This window comes from Oncorhynchus gorbuscha, linkage group LG23, assembly GCF_021184085.1.
Source record: "Oncorhynchus gorbuscha isolate QuinsamMale2020 ecotype Even-year linkage group LG23, OgorEven_v1.0, whole genome shotgun sequence".
NCBI classification, from domain to species: domain Eukaryota; kingdom Metazoa; phylum Chordata; class Actinopteri; order Salmoniformes; family Salmonidae; genus Oncorhynchus; species Oncorhynchus gorbuscha.
Window position 1 is genome coordinate 64,108,881 of NC_060195.1, and position 24,399 is coordinate 64,133,279.

General features: G+C 43.1%; 1 protein-coding gene across 2 annotated transcripts in view; it reads left to right on the top strand.

Moving 5' to 3' along the window:
- The window catches only part of LOC124010789 (rho guanine nucleotide exchange factor 7-like), a 28,565-nt gene extending 14,442 nt beyond the window's left edge, over positions 1 to 14,123 (top strand). The window contains exons 11-21 of one of the 2 annotated variants that reach the window (XM_046323451.1): positions 2,069 to 2,128; positions 3,646 to 3,792; positions 3,857 to 3,943; positions 5,103 to 5,181; positions 5,398 to 5,552; positions 7,643 to 7,864; positions 8,014 to 8,197; positions 8,744 to 8,929; positions 11,537 to 11,636; positions 11,790 to 11,844; positions 12,054 to 14,123. In XM_046323451.1, coding sequence (XP_046179407.1) covers positions 2,069 to 2,128; positions 3,646 to 3,792; positions 3,857 to 3,943; positions 5,103 to 5,181; positions 5,398 to 5,552; positions 7,643 to 7,864; positions 8,014 to 8,197; positions 8,744 to 8,929; positions 11,537 to 11,636; positions 11,790 to 11,844; positions 12,054 to 12,176 — 1,398 coding nt within the window. In that variant the 3' untranslated portion in view covers positions 12,177 to 14,123. The remainder of the gene's footprint in view (positions 1 to 2,068; positions 2,129 to 3,645; positions 3,793 to 3,856; positions 3,944 to 5,102; positions 5,182 to 5,397; positions 5,553 to 7,642; positions 7,865 to 8,013; positions 8,198 to 8,743; positions 8,930 to 11,536; positions 11,637 to 11,789; positions 11,845 to 12,053) is intronic. The other variant, XM_046323450.1, reaches the window with a different exon arrangement.
- Positions 14,124 to 24,399: the final 10,276 nt, after the last annotated feature.

Sequence of the window (24,399 nt, forward strand, 5' to 3'; positions counted from 1 at the left end):
ACTCTGAAGCATTTATTTAGGCTGCAATTTCTGATGCTGGTAACTAATGAACTTATCCTCTGCAGCAGACGTAGCTCAGGGTCTTCCATTCCTGTGGCGGTCCTCATGAGAGCCAGTTTCATCACAGCGCTTGATGATTTTTGTGACTACACTTGAAGAAACTTTCAAAGTTCTTGAAATGTTCTGGATTGACTGACCTTCATGTCTGCAAGTAATGGTGGACTGTTTCTCTTTTCTTATTTAAGCTGTTCTTGCCATAATATGGACTTGGTCTTTTACCAAATAGGGCTATCTTCTGTATACCACCCCTACCTTGTTACAACACAACTGATTGGCTCAAACACATTAAGAAGGAAATTCCACAAATTAACCTTTAACAAGGCACACCTGTTAATTGAAATGCATTCCAGGTGACTACCTCATGAAGCTGGTTGAGAGAATACCAAGAGCGCAAAGCTGTCATCAAGGCACTAGGTGGCTACTTTGAAGAATCTCAAATATATTTAAATGTAACACTTTTTATTGTGGTTACTACAGGATTCCATATGTGTTATTTCATACTTTTGAGGTCTTCACTATTATTCTACACTGTCGAAAATAGTAAAAATAAAGAATTCCTGGAATAAGTTGGTGTCCAAACTTTTGACTGGTACTGTGTGTGTGTTTATATATTATACTGCTCAAAAAAATTAAGGGAACACTAAAATAACACATCCTAGATCTGAATGAATGAAATATTATTATTAAATACTTTTTTTATTTTCATAGTTGAATGTGCTGACAACAAAATCACACAAATTATCAATGGAAATCAAATTTATCAACCCATGAAGATTTGGAGGCGCTCAGAATTAAAGTGGAAAACCACACTATAGGCTGATCCAACTTTGATGTCCTTAAAACAAGTCAAAAGGAGGCTCAGTAGTGTGTGTGGCAGCAGAACGTTCTCCACGGCGTCTCCAGACTCTGTCACGTCTGTCACGTGCTCAGTGTGAACCTGCTTTCATCTGTGAAGAGCACAGGGCGCCAGTGGCGAATTTGCCAATCTTGGTCTTCTCTGGCAAATGAAAAACGTCCTGCACGGTGTTGGGCTGTAAGCACAACCCCCACCTGTGGACGTCGGGCCCTCATACAACCCTCATGGAGTCTATTTCTGACTGTTTGAGCAGACACGTGCACATTTGTGGCCTGCTGGAGGTCATTTTACAGGGCTCTGGCAGTGCTCCTCCTGCTCCTCCTTGCACAAAGGCAGAGGTAGCGGTCCTGCTGCTGGGTTGTTGCCCTCTTACGGCCTCCTCCACGTCTCCTAATGTACTGGCCTGTCTCCTGGTAGCGCCTCCATGCTCTGGACGCTACGCTGACAGACACAGCAAACCTTCTTGCCACAGCTCGCATTGATGTGCCATCCTGGATGAGCTGCACTACCTGAGCCACTTGTGTGGGTTGTAGTGGGTTGTAGATTCCATCTCATGCTACCACTAGAGTGAAAGCACCGCCAGCATTCAAAAGTGACCAAAACATCAGCCAGGAAGCATAGGAACTGAGAAGTGGTCTGTGGTCCCCACCTGCAGAACCACTCCTTTATTGGGGGTGTCTTGCTAATTGCCTATAATTTCCACCTGTTGTCTATTCCATTTGCACAACAGCATGTGAAATTTATTGTCAATCAGTGTTGCTTCCTAAGTGAACAGTTGGATTTCACAGAAGTGTGATTGACTTGGAGTTACATTGTGTCGTTTAAGTGTTCCCTATATATTTTTACATATTCCTTTATTATTTTCCACTAACCCTACCACCCCTCCCCCAATTGGAGTAAACTAATGAACAACAACACTTAGGCGTCTACTTCCAACTTATACATACTACAAAAATTTCACGAACAGTATATTTTACGTTAGTTATCTTTTTGTTTTTTAGTCCCATCGATCTGTGTTTTTTTGTCTATGTAGTACAGATAAAGGTCATTTGCTTGTGAATGGTCGCTTTTTGTTGTGTAGGTGTAGACTATATTGACTGTGTTAGACCTGTGATCTGCTGATGAATCAAACATCCCCATCTTCTTCATCAGGAGCATCATGCTGATCGACCAGACATCCAGAAGTGTTTGACCTCCTTCAAAGGCCTCTCTGTAAGTCAGACATACACCGTCCCTGTCTCCGTTTAATGACTTATGCCGTGTTGAAGGGTCACATTGACATGTCTCTTGTTGATGATGTACCCTACCGTTCAAAAGTGTTGAAGGGTCACATTGACATGTCTCTTGTTGATGATGTACCCTACCGTTCAAAAGTGTTGAAGGGTCACATTGACATGTCTCTTGTTGATGATGTACCCTACCGTTCAAAAGTGTTGAAGGGTCACATTGACATGTCTCTTGTTGATGATTTACCCTACCGTTCAAAAGTGTTGAAGGGTCACATTGACATGTCTCTTGTTGATGATGTACCCTACCGTTCAAAAGTGTTGAAGGGTCACATTGACATGTCTCTTGTTGATGATGTACCCTACCGTTCAAAAGTGTTGAAGGGTCACATTGACATGTCTCTTGTTGATGATGTACCCTACCGTTCAAAAGTTTGGGGTCAATTATTTTTTTCCATTTTAAAATGACATCAAATTGATCAGAAATGCAGTGTAGACATTGTTAATGTTGTAAATGACTGTTGTAGCTGGAATTTTAATTATTTTTATCGATACATACATTTTGCCCATCTTAATCTTTTGTTTTTATTAGCTAGTCTGAGATATGGATTTTTCTTTGCAACTCTGCCTAGAAGACCAACATCCCAAAGTCGCCTCTTCACTGTTGACGCTGAGACTACTGTTTTGCGGATACTGTTTAATGAAGCTGCCAGAATAGACTGACTAGTTTCAGTAGAGTTATTTGTTTCTGGACATTTTGAGCCTGTAATCGAACCCACAAATGCTGATGCTCCAGATACTCGACTAGTCTAAAGAAGGCCAGTTTTATTGCTTCTTTAATCAAAACCGTTCTCAGCTGTGCTATCATAATTGCAAAAGGGTTTTCTAATGATCAATTAGCCTTTTTAAAATGATAAACTTGGATTAGCTAACACAATGTGCCATTGGAACACAGGAGTGATGGTTGCTGATAATGGGCCTCTGTACGCCGAAAATCAGCTGTTTCCAGCCACAATAGTCATTTACAACATTAACAATGTCTACACTATTTATGATCAATTTTGTTATTTTTGTGGACAAAAAAATGATTTTCTTTCAAAAACAAGGACATTTCTAAGTGACTCCAATCTTTTGAGCACTAGTGTATATGGAATCCAATATTATTCAGGGTTAAATTTACATATTAAATAGTCTCTGACTTGTTGTGTGCACTGTTGCTAATCCTGGACTGGGGGAAAGCTTTAGCCTGCCTCTGGGCTCCACAGTTTGGCTCTGCTGTTCTGTGGCTTGGTGCCCTGATTTGGGCTTCTATGCAGCCTGGATCTTGTGTGTGTGTGTGTGTGTGTGTGTGTGTGTGTGTGTGTGTGTGTGTGTGTGCACATGCATACATTTGTCTGTTTTTCTCTCTCTCTCTGTCTCGCTGTCTCTCACATTGACTGGGATTCAATACTTTAAAACAGCTTCCTTTTTTATTTGTGTGTGTTTGTGTCTCCATGGCTTCAGGCTCAGTGTCAGGAGGTGAGGAAACGTAAGGAGTTGGAGCTGCAGATTCTAACTGAGACGATCAGACGCTGGGAGGGAGATGACATCAGAACCCTGGGCCCTGTCCTGTACATGTCACACACACTCTGCCACACACACGGATCAGAGGTAAGACGCGCATCTATAATCTACACCCAGGAACGTCTTAACAGTGTGTGTTTGTCTTCTTTAGGAGAAGCGTGAACGCTACCTCCTGCTGTTCCCAAATGTTCTCCTACTGCTGTCTGCCAGCTCCAGAATGAGTGGATTCATCTACCAGGTCAGGATCTCGCTCTGTCCTTTGTTAGTATTTAAGGCCCTATAGAATCGGCTTTGTGGAGAACATGACGGAATCCTGGAAACTCGACATTAAAACGTAATTCAACAATATTCAAAAATGTATTGATCTTATTAGAAATCAACTAAATGGTTTGAACTTATTAGAAAAGTCATTAATTCGCCCAAAATTATCATGACATAAATAAAATGCATCAGTGATTCATATTTTCCTTCAACTTTCTGAAGAGGCAACGGCACAGAAATTCCTGTCTGTGTGTTTGTCTACCACTTCTTGTAGTCGTTAGCGATTATGCTAATGTGTTACATTTACATTTAAGTCATTTAGCAGACGCTCTTATCCAGAGCGACTTACTGTCTTCTGGTATAGATGGTAAAGCTTTCCCAAAAACCTTCTCAATTAAATATTAACATTTACATTTACATTTAAGTCATTTAAAGCTGCAATATGTGACTTTTTGCGTGATCCAACCAAATTCGCATGGACAGATCTATAACTCACATTTCTATCTCATTGGAAGGTTGTCTAAGAAGCGGTGTATCTCTTCTATGTGCACAATTTCTATTCCAGTAAAGTTTTGTTTTTTCTTTTACTTCCAGTTTTGTACACCAGCTTCAAACAGCTGAAAATACAATATTTTTGGTTATTGAAAATATATTTCACAGCGGTTTAGATGGTACAATGATTCTCTACACATTGCTTGTTTTGTCACACAAACTGAAATTAAGCAAACTATTGGAGTTTTAGCAACCAGAGAAAATATTTTTTCCTATTGTACCATTTAACTACAAAGTAGCATACTGGCAGAATGATATCATGACTATTTGCATCAATCCAGTGGCCATTTGTTTTGCAAACTTTGCAATCACATGAGTGCTACCAAACAGCTGTCTCTGGCTAGTGAGCAGTTAAAGGGTAATTACACCCCAAAATCTAAATTTCTTAGATTTCTTTTCCCCCAAAACTCAAGTGGTCTCCTGATGTGGTTTAAGCATTGTTATGGACTTAGAACATCAAATGTTTTTTTTTTCAACAAAATGGGAAAAACTGAAGAAACAAAATCAGGCAAAAATCGAATGGATTTTATAGTGCCCTTAAGTGTATAAACACTAAAGGTTTGTGTCGTTGATTTGCTTTAAAGGGTAAGCTGCCATTGACAGGAATGCTTATCTCAAGGATAGAAGATTGTGAGATGGTCAAAAACGCTTTTGAAATATCAGGTATGTTTACAGTTTGTTTTACTAGTGGAGTTTAAACAGCTCAAAATAAGGGTCATTATGTGTGTGCGTGTATGGACATGTTTAACTATACTTGTGGGGACCCGAAGGAAAAATGCTAGGAGGTTAAGGTTGGTGTTAGGCAAAATACAATTTTGAATGGGAATAAATTTTGTCCCCACAAGGTTAGTTAAACAAGACTTTGTGTGTGTGTTACAGGCAGTACGTGTGAGCGGATGCAGGTGGTGTGTAACAACCAGCAGGATTTGCAGGAGTGGGTGGAGCATCTGTCGAGACACACTCAGATCAGAAACGCCCCCTCCGTGATCATGACCACACCCACCGCCAAGCCCCAGTCTGTCCCCTGCCACACGGTAACACCCTCAACCTCTCCAGTCTGACTGTCAGTTAAAGGGAAGGGTATCGACGTTTGTCTGACATTTTTCTCGTGTAGATCCAGGTACATGGATGAGGATATTTGCAGGTTTAAATCCCAAATGAATGGGAAAGATAATGCTGCGTTCATAACATGTTGTACATTTGTAAATCTGACCACTGGGAAAGATCCATCTGAATGCCCCTCCAACTGGTATTACTAGTGGGAAACTCGTCTACCATCAGACTTCTCCCACATGTTCAACTTAGTTGTCACATACTGAGGAAATACCTCTATAACAGTATTTTCGGCAGTTAAATGCAACAATAAAAGCAATCTATTAATATAGTTTTTGAACACGATAATTTGTTTACAAGCTAGCTAGCTGTTCTTTTAATTTATGGTTGAAGCAGATTGTTTGCCCGTTAGCCAGGCAGCGATTCTCAACGAGCTCAAAGCGCTTGAATGCATCCAACTCGTATTTACAACTGGTTATTACCAGAGGTCGACCGATTATGGTTTTTCAACGCCGATACCGATTGTTGGAGGACCAAAAACGCCGATACCGATTTTTATATATATATATATATATGACAATTACATTACTGAACACTTATTGTAACTTAATATAATACAAAATCTATTTAGTCTCAAATAAATAATGAAACATGTTCAATTTGGTTTAAATAATGCAAAAAGAGTGTTGGAGAAGAAAGTAAAAGTGCAATATGTGCCATATAAAAAAGCTAACTTTTTTTTAAAGTTCCTTGCCCAGAACATGAGAACATATGAAAGCTGGTGGTTTAATATTCCCAGTTCTTTAATATTCCCAGTTAAGAAGTTTTAGGTTGTAGTTATAGTAATTATGGCGCGTCGACTATTTCTCTCTACCATTTTGTATTTCATATACCTCTGACTATTGGATGTTCTAATAGGTACTTTGGTATTGCCAGCTTAATCTTGGGATTTGATAGGCTTGAAGTCATGAACAGCGCTGTGCTTCAAACATTGTGATGAGCTGCTCGCAAATGCAGGAAAGTGCTGTTTGAATGAATGCTTACGAGCCTGCTGCTGCCTACCACCGCTCAGTCAGACTGCTCTATGAAATCATAGACTTAATTATAATAAACACACAGAAATACGAGCCTTAGACATTAATAATGGTCAAATCCGGAAACTATCATTTCGAAAACAAAACCTTTATTCTTGCAGTGAAATACGGAACCATTCCTTATTTTATCGAATGGGTGGCAACCCTAAGTCTAAATATTGCTGTTACATTGCACAAACCTCAATGTTATGTTATAATTATGTAAAATTCTGGCAAATTAATTACGGTCTTTATTAGGAAGAAACACAGTTCCCTATGACCCTGACTGCTTGCACTGAACGCAAATGAAGTGACACAGTTTCCCTAGTTAATATTGCCTGCTAACATGCATTTATTTTAACTAAATATGCAGGTTTAAAAAAATCTATACTTCTGTGTATTGATTTTAAGAAAGGCATTGATGTTTATGGTTGGGTACATTTGTGCAATGAATGTGCTTTTTTCGCAAATGCACTTTTTTCGCAAATGCGCTTTGTTAAATCATCACCTGTTTGGCGAAGTTGAAGTAGCCTGTGATTCGATAATAAATTAACAGGCACCGCATTGATTATATGCAACGGAGGACAAGCTAGTTAACCTAGTAATATCATCAACCATGTGTAGTTAACTAGTGATTATGTGAAGATCGATTTTTTTGTGAGTTAAGTTTAATTCTAGCTAGCAACTTACCGTGGCTACTTTTGACGCTGCACTTGTGTAACAGGTGGTCAGGCTGCCACGCAGTTTCCTCCTGGTTTGCAATGGAATCGGCGTCCAAAAAGGCCAATAACCGAAAACTTGAAATTGGCCCTAATTAATCTGCCATTACGATCTAATTGGTCCACCTCCTTCCCACTAGTTAGTAGTTATTACCACCTTCCCACTTGGTTATGAACTCAGCAAGCACCATTAATTCCAAGAGATGCTACTGTATATATGATATACTCTCTTTTTTTGTACCAGTCTGAAACTTCTCCCCTCTGTTCTCTCTCCCCCAGCTCCCGTCCCATCCCCTGACCCCCTCCAGACACTCAGAGAGTAGGGGTGTATCTGGGGGCCCTGCCTACCACACCCTACCTCACCCCTCCTCCCACGGGGCCCCTCAAACCCCCCCCATGTGGGGTCCCCTGGAGCCCCCCAGCACCCCCAAACCCTGGAGCCTCAGCTGCCTCCGCCCCGCACCCCCACTCAAGCCCTCGGCAGCACTCTGCTATAAAGAGGTATGGTCTTGGGCCTTTCGTGTAAGAGGGAATAGGTTCCAAACAGTAATAGTCAGCACAGGTTCTAGAGATGATGCCTTTATCAATAAAATAGCCCACCTCTAGGATTCTAAGAGAGCCTCTCTCTTCCTCTTTTTATCTCCCTCTAGGATCTGAGTAAAAGTCCTAAGAGTATGAAGAAGCTGCTGCCTAAACGTAAGCCTGAGAGGAAACCTTCAGATGAGGACTTTGCTTCCAGGAAGAGTACTGCAGCTCTGGAGGAGGATGCCCAGATCCTGAAAGTGATCGAGGCCTACTGCACCAGCGCCAAAACACGACAGACACTCAACTCAAGTAAGACTACGCCGCAAACACACAACCTGTCAGAGACCCAATACTTCAACCAATACCAACTAATCTTTGGTGTCTTTTATTTCTGTACTAACATGAACCATGTCCAGATTAGTTGTAAGACTTCACAGGTTCTGGATAAATGCTCTTTAGAGTATAGCTGTTTAGATTCAACTGTCACAGTGTCTAGTCTATTGCTACTCATCGTTCAGTGTTGTCTCCTCTCTCTCTAACTATGTTCTCTCCTGTTTCTTTTCTCTCCCCTCATCCCCTTTGCATTCTGTTATTCTCTGCTCTGTTCCTCCTCCTTTTGGTTTGTCTATTTTGTGTCCTCTCCCTTTAAAAAAAAAAATATATATATATATATATTTTTGTCCTCATTCATAACCCCACCATCCCTGCTTGTTTTAAATATACCTGTATATTATTTATCCTATTATTATGGATCCCTCCACAACCTACCTCAACAATTATTTGCCCCCCCCACACTGCTTTATTATGGTTTGATCCACTCCCCCTCGTTCCGTATGGTTTGATCCACTCCCCCAGCATGGCAGGGTACTGATTTGATGCATAACCACGTGCTGGCCGAGCCAGTTGACCGGTCCAGTGTGGACAATATAGGTTGCCGTAGCAGCCTGTCCAGAGGGACCGAGCCCTGGTCTGACCTATCAGAGGACTCGGATTATGACAGTATTTGGACCGCCAGTAGTTACAGGACCTCCTCCGTTTCTCGTAAGAGCTACAGTCGCTCCTCCCATATATCCCGCTCCCTCACAACTTTTGTAATAAACTATATTATTTTGAAAGAGAAATATGATTTTCTTTCATCGTAGTTTTTGAATCCCATTTCTGGCTAGGCCACATTCAGTACGCAAATGTTGCAGATAGAAATGCAGTGAATAGAGCTGACATAATTCCTTAATATTTTACATGTTTGTTTAACATAATACATTTCTATCTGAATGTCGACCAACGTTGTGTCCTGCTGAATGCGGCCCTTCAGCCACCGTTTGTAGTTTCTCCCCCTCCCTTAGTCATGGTTGGTTGTGTGTGGTTTACAGTAGCTTTGTCTGGTGTTTCTGTGAAATGTCTGACATGCCAACCTCTCAGAAACTGAAGATGGTGAGGAACCTAACATGACCTCTCTCCCTTATGTATGTATGCACAGTGCCTTGCAAAAGTATCCACCCCCCTTGTCATTTTTCCTATTTTGTTTCATTACAACCTGTAATTTAAATGGATTTTTATTTGGATTTCGTGTAATGGACATACACAAAATAGTCAAAATTAGTGAAGTGAAATGAAAAAAATAGCTTGTTTAAAAAATAAATTTGAAATAACTAAGTGGTGTGTGCATATGTATACACCCCCTTTTTGCTATGAAGCCCCTAAAGATCTGGTGCCACCAATTACTTTCAGAAGTCACATAATTAGTTCAATAAAGTCCACCTATATGCAATCTAAGGGTCACATGATCTGTCACATGAGCTCCTTATATATACACCTGTTCTGAAAGGTCCCAGAGTCTGTAACACCACTAGGCAAGGGGCACCACCAAACAAGTGGAACTATGAAGACCAAGGAGCTCTCCAAACAGGTCAGGGACAAAGGTGTGGAGAAGTACAGATCAGGGATGGGTTTTGAACATCCCACGGAGCACCATTAAATCCATTATTAAAAAATGGAAAGAATATGGCACCACAGCCAACCTGCCAAGAGAGGGCCACCCACCAAAACTCCCAGACCAGGCAAGGAGGGCATTAATCAGAGAGGCAACAACTATAACCCTGAAGGAGCTGAAAAGCTCCACAGTGGAGATTGGAGTATCTGTCCATTGGACCACTTTAAGCCGTACACGCCACAGAGTTGGGCTTTACAGAGTGGATAGAAAAAGAAAAAGATATTACGTTCACCAAAAGGCATGTGGGAGACTCTCCAAACATATGGAAGAAGGTACTCTGGTCAGTTGACACTAAATGGAGCTTTTTGGCTATCAAGGAATACGCTATGTCTAGCGCAAACCCAACACTTCTCATCACCTTGAGAACACCATCCCCACAGTGAAGCATGGTGGCGGCAGCATCATGCTGTGGGGATGTTTTTCATCGGCAGGGACTGGGAAATAAAAATCTGTTTAATTCCAGGTTGTAAGGCAACAAAATGCTTTCGCAAGGCACTGTGTGTATTCATGCATGCACTACTGGTTAGAGCCAGTTTGCACTGTTCTGTGAAGGGAGTAGTACACAGCGCTGTACGAGATCTTCAGTTTCTTGGCAATTTCTCACATGGAATAGCCTTCATTTCTCAGAACAAGAATAGACTGACGAGTTTCAGAAGAAAGTCATTTGTTTCTGGCTATAATCAAACCCAAATGCTGATGCTCCAGATACTCAACTAGCCTAAAGAAGGCCAGTTTTATTGCTTCTTTAATCAGAACATCAGTTTTCAGCTGTGCTAACATAATTGCAAAAGGGTTTTCTAATGATCAGTTAGCCTTTTTAAAATGATAAACTTGGATTAGCTAACACAACGTGCCATTGGAACACAGGAGTGATGGTTGCTGATAACGGGCCTCTGTAGATATTCCATAAAAAATCAGCCGTTTCCTGCTACAGTAGTCATTTACAACATTAACAATGTCTACACTGTATTTCTGATCAATTTGATGTTATTTTAATTGGCAAAAATTGCTTTTCTTTTAAAAACAAGGACATTTCTAAGTGACCCCAAACTTTTGAACAGTAGTATACACACACACACACACACACACACACACACACACCCTTCTCCCCTCAAAAGACCTCGGTGGACAAAGGGAATAACTGCTCCTCAGCCTCCCTTCTGTTCTCAACTATTAACGGCTTCAAAGGACCTGGTGTCATGTTACAATCATTAAAATGATGAGTTAATATGCTGCTGTCATAGCTTAGATCTCCCTTGGAGAACAGAGATATTGAATCTCCTGTATGGCTAAAGGACAAATGGTAGATGAGGGAGACTTGATTTGCCAGGTCAAGTTCTCCTCCTCTACCCACACCTGTCCTGATCCCTCCACAGGCCCCCTTTGACAGGCCACTTATCTGAATCTGGTTTGGGATGTATCCTAGTACTCTAAAATGGCCTCCTTGTCTTCTTTCCTTCATTGCCGCTGATAAATGAAAGGGCCCCTATAAAGGACTGTGATCAGGGGGGACAGCACACAAGGAGAAGAGGCTAGTTTGAACTTTTGAGCTACAGCCTTAGTGTGTCAAACTAAGGTCACTCTCCCCTCAATCAGTCAATAAGTCATCTCGTCCATTGACCAATGTGCTCTGCTGACGGTCTTGTTTAACCAATCAGGATCCAGGGAGAAGTCAGGTGTGCACATGCTCTTCCCTGAGGAGGAGAAGATCATCGTGGAGGAGACCAAGAGCAACGGACAGACTGTCATCGAGGAGAAGTAAGCACTACATTCCTCCCTGAACTACCAGTGCGTTAGATTGGGACAACTCTTTACTTCACATGTTCAGAAGTTTATATGTTCCCTAATGGGGTTTATTGATAATGGTGAGCTGTGGTTGGGTTGGTTAACTAACGTGTCTGTCTGCCTTAGGACTCTAGTAGACACGGTGTATGGGCTGAAGGATGAAGTGCAGGAGCTGAAACAGGTGAGCGTTCAGGAGAGTTCGCCAAACCGTCACATCAAATGGCATGTCAGTCGTACAGCATCAGCATCATAATGAATCAATTAGAGGCTCTCTATGACAAAACTCTAAGCATATACATCCCAGAACCAGAGCACTGTTCATTCCAGGCATGTGCGATTTAGAGCATTTGCTAAGATCCAGCGGCCGTCTTTCTCCCCTCCCCCCAACAGGACAACAAGAAGATGAGGAGAACCCTGGATGAAGAGCAGAAAGCCAGGAAGGAGCTGGAGAAGATCCTGAGGAGAGTCCTGAAGAACATGAATGACCCCACCTGGGACGAGACCAACCTGTGAGTGCTCAGGTGACATCGCATCAACATGGTTGGGTTCGGGTTCCACCGTGACTGGACCAAAATTGTTAACCACAAAGCTATCTGACGTAACACTGTGGAACACTGATCTGTCACTGTTGTAAGAGACTGGGTGTGGTCCAAAGTCAAAACAGCCCAATAGCGTCCCTGAATAACTCTGGAAGACTATTGGCTGCGGCATGGACCTCCGACCTCTGTGTTGATCTGGGATTGGAAAGAGGCTGGAACAATCACACCAGTGGAGATGCATCTGACGTCACTGACTCCGTCTCCTTCCGGGTGCTTCTCGGAGGGTGATTCCTCTCTACCTATCCCCTTCTGCACTGATCTGAAAGCAGGTGAAAACAACGTGGGAATTTTCTGTCACTTGTACAGTACTTTTAACATTCGTGATGAGGAAAGGAAGTAAGTTCAGACTATTGAGATCCATCCCCTGCATGTAGAGGAATAGTCTCAGGGAATAATTTCTAGAGACAGTGGCTGCATCTCAATAGTGGTTTGCTCTTCTCATCTTTGCTGATCTGCACTGGTATGTGCAGTAGGTCCCTAGTGCCTACAAAGGGATTTCCTTCCACCTGTCCAGTTGTTTGCAGATGAAAGACAGCAACGGTAGACTATTGAGATGCAACTCAGACAATTTTGACAGATGTTGATTTTGTCACTGCCTGCATTACCCTGCTGCCAAGCTCCTCAACACCCCCACCCTCTTACCCCACTCTGGAGCATCTCCCTGCCCATTCCTCTGAGCCTTGTAGGAACCTATGGCCAACACACAGAACAGCATAACCTCTAGCTCATTCTGCATGTTTCCATGGAAACCTTAGCAATCCGATACTGGAACGTTTTCAGGTGATTTTTCTAGCTTTCTGATGATGATGTTTTGAAGTATTCTGGATGACCTATTTCTTGTTTGTTACTGTTATTTTACTGGATAATGGACTTTCTATTTTAATGCTTTCCTGAAAACACTGTTTCTACTTTTGCTTTTCTACTTCTTTGTCACCTATGATTTGTACAGAAACTAACCGTAGCGTCTCAAATTAATATCATGAAATGTGCCTTGGGGAAATTATTCCAGGATATTAGCTTACATTTCTGGCAGGCTCTTCAGTTGAAAATAAGTCAAATATTCCAATGCAATATTGATTCCAATGATGAACACTAATGTAAACTACTTATCTAACTATTTCAGATTCTATATTATGTCTGTAATTGATGTATTTAAATGAAATTGACTGAGGAATGTATTATGCACTCAAGTCTATTGTTCAGTGAACCTCCCTCCTCAAGTCTATTGTTCAGTGAAAACCTCCCTCCTCAAGTCTATTGTTCAGTGAAAACCTCCCTCCCCAAGTCTATTGTTCAGTGAAAACCTCCCTCCTCAAGTCTATTGTTCAGTGAAAACCTCCCTCCTCAAGTCTATTGTTCAGTGAACCTCCCTCCTCAAGTCTATTGTTCAGTGAACCTCCCTCCTCAAGTCTATTGTTCAGTGAACCTCCCTCCTCAAGTCTATTGTTCAGTGAAAACCTCCCTCCTCAAGTCTATTGTTCAGTGAAAACCTCCCTCCTCAATCCTATTGTTCAGTGAAAACCTCCCTCCCATATCCTATTGTTCAGTGAAAACCTCCCTCCTCAAGTCTATTGTTCAGTGAAAACCTCCCTCCTCAAGTCTATTGTTCAGTGAAAACCTCCCTCCTCAAGTCTATTGTTCAGTGAAAACCTCCCTCCTCAAGTCTATTGTTCAGTGAAAACCTCCCTCCTCAAGTCTATTGTTCAGTGAAAACCTCCCTCCTCAAGTCTATTGTTCAGTGAAAACCTCCCTCCTCAAGTCTATTGTTCAGTGAAAACCTCCCTCCCATATCCTCTATTTATTACCTCTTCGTCTCTCTCACTCTTCTCAACTCGTCTCTGAATTAAACCAGTAAACTGAATCTCCTGTGTATCTGAATACTTGCGATGACTGACGTGTTGTAACCGTCTTAGTTGAAAGCACTGGCTGAAAGTTGCCTCTGAATAACAGCGTCTGCTTTAAGGACCTAAATGTGATGTAGCCTTTGACCTGCAAAGTGCTGTCACTTTTCACTTCAAATGTATCAGACAGTTATCATTGGATACCTGTCAGTGGTAGATTCAGGTGGAAATATACTATAAACAGTCCAGGAATGGTGACGGTCACCACGTTTCCATGCGCACAGTATTCCGGACAGTAGCTCATATCCCGCTTAAGGTCTTATTTGGGATAAGCAGTTTACCTTTTGGTATCTCGCTCACAAGTATCCCTGTATCCATGAATAAACAGAATAGTTAACATTGAAGTTATGTGGGTAAAATGGAATAGTAACTGGACTCTGGACACTGACTGTAGGCCCTCTGACCTGTACAGTAATATAATAACTCCGGAATTATACATTTCTTGCAGTGAAATGCAACAGTTTTTTTTCTCGGGAACAGAAGTGGAGAAATATGAATTCTTTCGGCATCTCTTGAGAAAATGTGAATGTGAGTGTAACATGTTACCTTTGACACTGTTATGCCAGCAGACAGTATTTCGACCACAAAATATAATAATAATAATAATATATGCCATTTAGCAGACGCTTTTATCCAAAGCGACTTACAGTCATGTGTGCATACATTCTACGTATGGGTGGTCCCGGGGATCGAAATATGCACCCAAGATCAACTGAAGTCTAATCAGAAACGTGTTTCATTGTTTTCTCAGCTTTTCATTTTCTTAAAACCGGTCAAACCGATGACATTTGGACATTTCGTATGGGAACAAACCTTCTGTTATTGTGCATTTTTCTAAACAGATAAGACAACTTCACCGATGTTAGAATGAATGCATTAGTCATCTAGTTAAGACATTATTCTGGTCATCACAACTTTATTTAGTCTTCTGGGGCAACAAGTTAAGACCGAAGAGGAGCTGTGCCTTTGGAAAGTATTCAGACACCTTTTTGTTACATTATAGCCTTATTAAAAAAATATTAAATTGTTTTTATTCCCCTCATCAATCTACACACACAATACCCCATAATGACAAGCCAAAAACATTTTTTGTTGTTGTGATTGTTACTAATATACTGAAAATAAAAAACGATCACATTTAGTATTCAGACCCTTTACTCAGTACTTTGTTGATGCACCGTTGGCAGTGATTTCAGCCTCAGGTCTTGTGTATGATGCTACAAGCTTGGCACACCTGTATTTGGGGAGTTTCTCCCATTCTTCTCTGCAGATTCTCTCAAGCTGTGTCCGGTAGGTTGGGGAGCAATGCTGCACATCTATTTTCATGTCTCTCCAAAGATGTTAGATCGGGTTCAAGTCCGGGCTCTGGCTGGGCCACTCAAGCCAAGCCATTCCTACGTTGTCTTGGCTGTGTGCTTAGGGCCGTTGTCCTGCTCGAAGGTGAACCTTCGCCCCCGTCTGAGGTCCTGAAAGCTCTGGAGCAGGTTTTTGACAATGATCTCTGTACTTTGCTCCGTTCTTCTTTGCCTTGATCCTGCTGCTGAAAAACATCCCCACAGCAAGATGCTGCCAAGCTTGTAGAGTCATACCCAAGAAGGCTTGAGACTGTAATTGCTGCCAAAGGTGCTTTGACAAAGTACTGACAAGAGTCTGAATACTTAAGTAAATGTGATATTTAAGGATATTGTGTGTGTGTGTGTGTGTGTGTGTGTGTGTGTGTGTGTGTGTGTGTGTGTATATTACAGATTTATTCAAAAAAATATTTCAATGTAACGTGGAAAAAGTCAAGAGGTCTGAGAACTATCCGAATGCACTGTATATGAAAATAACCATTGCCATTATTTGGATCTGTGCCATTCACTTTGAACTGGACTGTGTTTACATCATGAGCAGTCACGAGTAGATGCATTTATTTATTTTAGATCAAAGCGAGAGCTGCATGTATCCACCTGTGCACATCAACACATTTTCAGTCACCTTGTCTGAAGGACAAGTGAATAAACAATGTCAAGCCCTGCATGTTTTTTTTTTCAAAAGTCTCATGGAACACCACACATTGGCAGCTTACTGTAGGTTGAATAATATAACGGCTATTTCCATGTTAAAATGTTATGGGATGCATTTCTCTTTTTGTTTTTGATGGTAGGCCACTGGTAGGCCTGTAGTTGTGGCCAAAAGTTGAATAACACAAATATTAATTTTCACAAAGTCTGCTGCCTCAGTTTGTATGATGGCAATTTGTACATACTCCAGAATTTTATGAAGAGTGATCAGATGAATTGCAATTAATTGCAAAATCCCTCTTTGCCATGCAAATGAACTGAATCCCCCAAAAACATTTCCACTGCATTTCAGCCCTGCCACAAAAGGACCAGCTGACATGTCAGTGATTCTCTCGTTAACACAGGTGTGAATGTTAACTGGGACAAGGCTGGAGATCGCTCTGTCATGCTGCTTGAGTTTGAATAACAGACTGGAAGCTTCAAATCATTGTTCTTCCTTTTGTGCATTGCACAAAAAGAGCTTCACAGGCAAGGATATTGCTGCCAGTAAGATTGCACCTAAATCAACCATTTATCGGATCATCAAGAAGAGGAGAGCGGTTCAATTGCTGTGAAGAAGGCTTCAGGGCACCAAAGAAAGTCCAGCAAGTGCCAGGACAGTCTCCTAAAGTTGATTCAGCTGCGGGATCGGGGCACCACCAGTACAGAGCTTGCTCAAGAATGGCAGCAGGCAGGTGTGAGTACATCTGCACACACAGTGAGGTGAAGACTTTTGGAGGATGGCCTGGTGTCAAGAAGGGCAGCAAAGAAGCCACTTCTCTCCAGGAAAAACATCAGGGACAGACTGATATTCTGCAAAAGGTACAAGGATTGGACTGCTGAGGACTGGGGAAAAGTCATTTTCTCTGATGAACTCCCTTTCCGATTGTTTGGGGCATCCGAAAAACAGCTTGTCTGGACAAACAATGCCTTTTCCAGCATGATGGAGCTCGGGGAACAAAACATCGATATTTTGGGTCCATGGCCAGGAAACTCCCCAGACCTTAATCCCATTGAGAACTTGTGGTCAATCCTCAAGTGGCGGGTGGACAAACAAAAACCCACAAATTCTGACAAACTCCAAGCATTGATTATGCAAGAATGGGCTGCCATCAGTCAGGATGTGGCCCAGAAGTTAATTGACACCATGCCAGGGCGGATTGCAGAGGTCTTGATAAAGAAGGGTCAACACTGCAAATATTGACTCTTTGCATCAACTTCTTGTAATTGTCAATAAAAGCCTTTGACACTTATGAAATACTTGTAATTATACTTCAGTATTCCATAGTAATATCTGACAAAAATATATAAAGACACTGAAGCAGCAAACTGTGGAAATTAATATTTGTCATTAACTTTTGGCCATGACTGTACACTATGATCAAATAGTCACAGTAGCCTACTTGACCACTGTTAAAAGTGTAACTTAAAGCGTGTATTGCTTCAGTGTTCACAGTAAAAGCGCCGGAAGTTGCACAGAATTTTCACAACGTTCAAGTTTGCGCTCAGCAGACCTTAAATTTGCTTAGTGCCGAAATGTCTTTGAAGGAACATTGCCTACAGTATAACCCCTCAGTCATTGCACCTCTCAACACAGCTACCAACTGTAGGTACAACTGGCCCTGTTGTTCCACAGGTTTCAGCACTGTACCATCAGGTGAGGTTGCGTGCCAGTGTTGCATGACTTCTGTTGGCAATGTGGCGTATCTGGCCTGAGCGAAGCCCATTCTATTGTGGAGGGTCCATGTGACAAAGCTTCCTTTATGTGGAGTGAGGGATGGGATGGGTGGGGGGAGGGGGTATTCAAACGGCTGGAAACCTTTGACGACTGTGCCCACCTTTTGTCTTGGCATAAGCCGGCGGTAAGTCCCCCCACGTTAATTCCACCATTGTGACTGTCGTCCTGCCCACAGCCTCATTGTTTCACAGTAATCCAGGTTTGGGCTGAAGGGAGAGAATAAAGGTTCTGGCTGTGATTGAAGCCATCGTGGAGGAGTACAGTATTTGTCGATGACGAATGGGAGCATCATTTAACTCTTTGATTGTTTGATTCTCAGTTGGGATAGTTTTGTTCCAACCCTGCACTGACTGGCACACTTGATTTCAAATCTATCATCTCCTCATGGTTGCCAGTTTAGACCAGGTTTGGTCAGGTGCATTAGAGCTGGGCTGGAATAAAAACCTGCACACACTGTGTCCATCCAAGACTGGAGTTGCCTGTCCCTGTAAGTGAAATCTATTCCATCATCTCTCTGTATCATAAAGAGAAGATGCCATTTTAAGAGCAGTGAAAACAGAAAAACGGATACAATGAATCTATTCTGCTCACAGAGTCTAGTTCTACTGTTTCCCCAACAACACACCACCACAGCAGCCTCCACTCCCAACACCATTATAACAAACAAAGCGGTCTGAATCATAAAGCCTCACAGGTCCACAGAGACAACGGAATTGTGGGAGATTTAATCGCCGGGCGGACACCCCGTCGGAGCAGAGCGCGGGGATACGTAGTCGGACGGATGGGGCTGAACGCTTCCTCCTTCCTTCCTTTTGTTTGTGCAGAAGCGAGGGATGACATTTGGAGAGAGAATGACATCTAGTAGACATTTACATGAGGACAAAGCTCAGGAGCAGCCAGTGGTGGTGGCCTGCCCACTAGACAGAGACAGCAGAGGCTAAATGTTACCTGTCTGCCCCTGATTAGAATAGCACTGGATCTCCAGGCTGTCTGTGGTGCTGTTCTGTGGTGCATAAAGAACTGATGAGGATCTTAACTAGTAGTCTGTCTCTACGGTTTCACTAAAGCAGAGACTGTGGCCGGGGTTCAATGGTGGTTGTTTCTGCGTGACAGTTCCTCACTGTGCTGTTCTCCTGGCTGGTGCTCAATCCAGACAGGCTCTGTTTTCAATGCATGGGAGGTGAATAATACCCCACGTCTTGAACTGACAGATTATGCTGATTTCCAGACATGTTTTCACCTCCGCAAGGAGTGATAGCAGAGTTGTCTGGGAATTAGACTAAGTTTCAGTTCTTCAGGAAGTAGCCAAATGAAACTCCCAATGTTGGCTTCCTGGTTCCTCTGTCTAGTCCTTATTTCTATCATTCTAAAGGACATGCATATGCCAGCCGTAGAAAGACAAAAGCAGTGAACTGAAAAGCGATAGTGCTGCACATTCAGTCCCTTCATAGCAGCAGGCAGTGGAGAGAGTGAAGGTTGTATAAAGATGGCCTTATTAAAGTGACAAGGCAATTTACTGCCTTTTATGGGGCGATGACTCTACTTCATTGACTTACAATGGAAAGGATATAATTTTGCAGATGTTGGTGGAAAGTCTGAAATGTCAGTTCCTTTCAGAATGCCAGCCTGGGCCTTGATGGTGAATGAATAATTGATAAGTCACCTTTTGTCTACCGTTAAATATTCTTACACAAACACAAAAGCGCTGCAGAAAAATGGAAAAGAGCATCTAATGTATCTTTTTTTAGAGTGCAGATCAAACGCGGTGATTGCTTGGATGTGCCAGGAGGGGTTCATAATGAGTATGGGAACAAGGGGATTGAGTGTAGACCAGCCTACTGTACCTGGTACCTTTTAGAGTTAGGAAACAACTGGATGATCTTAAGTAGGCTGAAGCCTGTTTTTGTTTAAGCCTTGGGCGAAGATTATGACAAAGATCACAGAGAGACAAGATCTCTGACCTAAGGTGTGCAATAGTCTAAAGTGGCTGCCTCTCCTTGTCTCCTTTCATATTTTATGTGAAAACAAAGAATAGCTGAAAGCACTATCCTGGAAGATTACCAGGAAGTAGCTTTCACCTGGCATCCAGTTTGTTTCAGTGCAGATGGAGAGGATGAGACATTTGGGAGCTATTATAGACTATTGGATTTGGGACACAGTCCTACACTCAACTGAAGGGCAGGGGGTGAAGCAGGTGAGGTAGCTGGCAAAAAGGGAAAGTGTATCTCTCACATGCATTCAACACTCATATGGCAAAGATCAGTAATTGTTCCTGCTGCGATCCGTCCCTTTTCAGCCCAGTCTGAGTTCTGCCCACCACAGAGCTGATGTAACATCCAACACCTGTGTAAAATAAAGATAGTCAATGAACTGTTATTATACAGGCATTATGGAAACTGCTAGGTGAGGTAGTTAATGTTCTACACATCTGTTATATCATCCTCATGATAGCTTAGGCCTTTGGGTCAAGTCAAGTGTTCAAGTCTTACAGTATGCCCATAGTGTAGCTCCCTCCATCCACCTACACAGCCCTATAGTCCTACGGCAATAGGGGGTATTGTCTAGGTTGAGAGCAGCAGATTGTCTGCCATCAATAGTTCTGTACAGAATGAAAGTGACAGCAAGTCACTGCAGCCATCTTACAATGGGCCTCAGCCAATTGGGCAGCTCTGAAACCATCAAGGTGTCTTTATTTTTAGAGGCCTGAATCAATCAGCTGGGTACACCCTCCATGTGCATATACACACACACACACACACACACACACACACACACACACACACACACACACACACACACACACACACACACACACACACACACACACACACACACACACACACACACACACACACACACACACACACACACACACACACAGACACACACACACACACACACACACACACACACACACACACACACACACACACACACACACACACACACACACACACACACACACACACACACACACACACACACACACACACACACACACACACACACACACACACACTCCTCGACTTGTTCCTGGCTTCTTTACACTGGCTCTGTTCAATGACTAGTGATCATTTAGATTTGACATGTATTGTAGAAGCCAGAGCTAGTCTCTCTCTCTCTCTCTCTCTCTCTCTCTTATCTCTCTCTCTCTCTCTCTCCTCTCTCTCTCTCTCTCTCTCTCTCTCTCTCTCTCTCTCTCTCTCTCTCTCTCTCTCTCTCTCTCTCTCTCTCTCTCTCTCTCTCTCTCTCTCTCTCTCTCTCTCTCTCTCTCTCTCTCTCTCTCTCTCTCTCTCTCTCTCTCTCTCTCTCTCTCTCTCTCTCTCTCTCTCTCTCTCTCTCTCTCTCTCTCTCTCTCTCTCTCTCTCTCTCTCTCTCTCTCTCTCTCTCTCTCTCTCTCTCTCTCTCTCCATCCACAGCCCTGTCATTAATTTCCAGCCTTTGCAATTTTCAACAAAAAAAGAGAGAAAAGGAGGAAAAAACGACAAAGGCCGGGCGAAGACTGGATGCTCTTCTCTTAGACTCTGTTATTGTACAAAATAGCAGAGCAATAATTTTTAGTCAATGGTTTACTCTAAAAGCTTTCCACGTCAGCTCTGTAAAGAAAAGCAATAAAGCCCAATTCAATGGGCATGAATAAAAAAGAAGAATCCTTTGGGGGTTCGACCAAAGGGCTCCTTTTCTTTCACTGGTAATCAAATTGGAGCTGAAATGAAATGGAGTTTTCTTATGAAAATAGCCTTTGTTGCCAGGAAGGCTGGTAATTCATAAACAATAAGCAGGCCTTTGTGTTGATAATAATATATTCATGCTGGTGCTCCCGGGGAAGGGAAGGGTAAAAGCCAGAGCGTCAGGACTGTATGAGGAACAGGATATAAAAGGCAACAGAGGCTTGAGGAGACACACAGTCCTGCTGCCACAACTCTCAGAGATGGTTGTTGCTGCTGAAGCTGCTGCTACTGGGCTCGCTCTCTCACTCTCTTTCGATCTCTGTGATCTCTGATCTGCTCTCTCTTTCTCTCTACCTCCCCTCACTCACCATCTCTCTTTTCTGCTCTCTCTCCACTCTCCTGTCTGTCTCTCTCTCTCCACTCTCCTGTCTCTCTCTTGCCACTCTCCTGTCTCTCTCTCTCCACTCTCCTGTCTCTCTCTCTCCACTCTCCTGTCTCTCTCTCTCTCCACTCTCCTGTCTGTCGCTCTTATTCACTCTCCTGTCTCTCTTTCACCACACTCCTGTCTCTCTCTCTCCACTCTCCTGTCTCTCTCTCTCTCCAATCTCCTGTCTGTCGCTCTTATTCACTCTCCTGCCTCTCTCTCGCCACTCTCCTGTCTCTCTCTCCACTCTCCTGTCTTTCTCTCTCTCCACTCTCCTGTCTCTCTCTCTCCACTCTCCTGTCTCTCTCTCTCTCTCTCCACTCTCCTGTCTGTCACTCTTATTCACTCTCCTGTCTTTCTCTCTCTCCACTCTACTGTCTGTCGCTCTTATTCACTCTCCTGTCTCTCTCTCACCACGCTCCTGTCTCTCTCTCTCCACTCTCCTGTCTCTCTCTCTCTCTCTCTCTCCAATCTCCTGTCTGTCGCTCTTATTCACTCTCCTGTCTCTCTCTCTCCACTCTCCTGTCTCTCTCTCTCCACTCTACTGTCTGTCGCTCTTATTCACTCTCCTGTCTGTCTCTCTCGCGCCACTCTTCTTTTTCTCTCTCTCGCCACTCTCCTCTCTCTCTCTTTCACCACTCTCCTGTCTCTCTCTCTCTCCACTCTCCTGTCTGTCGCTCTTATTCACTCTCATGTCTGTCTCTCTCTCTCTCCACTCTCCTGTCTCTCTCTCTCCACTCTCCTGTCTCTCTCTCTCCACTCTCCTGTCTCTCTCTCTCCACTCTCCTGTCTCTCTCTCTCCTCTCCACTCTCATGTCTCTCTTTCTCCACTCTCTTGTCTGTCTCTCTTTCTCCACTCTCTTGTCTGTCTCTCTCTCTCCCCTCTCTTGTCTGTCTCTCTCTCCACTCTCTTGTCTGTCTCTCTCTCCACTCTCATGTCTGTCTCTCTCTCCACTCTTGTCTGTCTGTCTCTCTCTCCACTCTCTTGTCTGTCTCTCTCTCTCTCCACTCTCTTGTCTGTCTCTCCTCTCCCCTGTCTGTCTCTCTCTCTCCACTCTCTTGTCTGTCTCTCCTCTCCCCTGTCTGTCTCTCTCTCCACTCTCTTGTCTGTCTCTCTCTCTCCACTCTCTTGTCTGTCTCTCCTCTCCCCTGTCTGTCTCTCTCTCCACTCGCATGTCTGTCTCTCTCTCCACTCTCTTGTCTGTCTCTCTCTCCACTCTCTTGTCTGTCTCTCTCTCTCCACTCTCTTGTCTGTCTCTCTCTCCACTCTGTGTCTCACTCTCCTCTCTCTCCACTCTCCTGTCTGTCTCTCTCTCCACTCTCCTGTCTCTCACTCTCTCCAATCTCTTGTCTGTCTCTCTCGCAATTCTCCTGTCTGTCTCTTTTTCACAACTCTCCTGTCTCACTCTCCACTCTCTTATCTGTCTCTCTCTCCACTTTCCTGTCTGTCTCTCTCTCCACTCTCCTGTCTGTATCTCTTATTCACTCTCATGTTTGTCTCTCTCTCCACTCTCCTGTCTTTCTCTTTCTTTGTCCACTCTCCTGTTTGTATCTCTCTCCACTCTCTTGTCTGTCTCTCTCTCTCTCCACTCTCCTGTCTGTATTTCTTATTCACTCTCTTGTCTGTCTCTCTCTCCACTCTCCCGTTTGTCTCTCTCTCCACTCTCCTGTCTGTCTCTTTCTTTGTCCTCTCCTTTCCCCTGGCACTTGTCTATCTTGTTCCTTCTTCACCAGCTGCAGCAGAAGAAGAGATTTACTCCAACAGGGGGGGGTTATAGATAACAACAGGTGTGTCTGAATTACCTGTGGAGCGACCAAACAGACGTGGAACACTTGTGTGGATGGTGGGAGGGGCCCCACCGGAGTGTGTGTGTTCCTGGAAGCTGCAGGTATATGTTACTGGAAGACTGAGAAGCACCTGCTGACAATTCTTGGAATTGTGGACATGTAAAGAATAGATGGTCTGGGTTGGAAGGGACATGCTGTTACAGCATCAGGACCAGGAGGAGTCTAGAAGACGTGGTGGAGGGACTAGTGGATTTAAACACACCTTCCCGGGAGAAAGGAGATAGGACTGACAGGATGTGAGTGTTCATTTTAACCTTTGCTTCATCGTGTTGCTGGTTTGACATATTTGTTATCAGAAAGTTTTCTTCTTGTGGTGCTTCTACGAGGGTTAGGGGGATTTGTAACCTCATTTTCCAGAATCCAAGATGAATGTGTGTGTGGAGGTGTGTTGAGGGATGCTGTTGAGTTCAGGTGCGTTCAAAGTTCCGCACCTTTTTGGATTTATCATTTGTGATGCATTGAATATAATCACTTCAGGATGGACAAAGCTACACAATGATTTGAAAGCTTGTG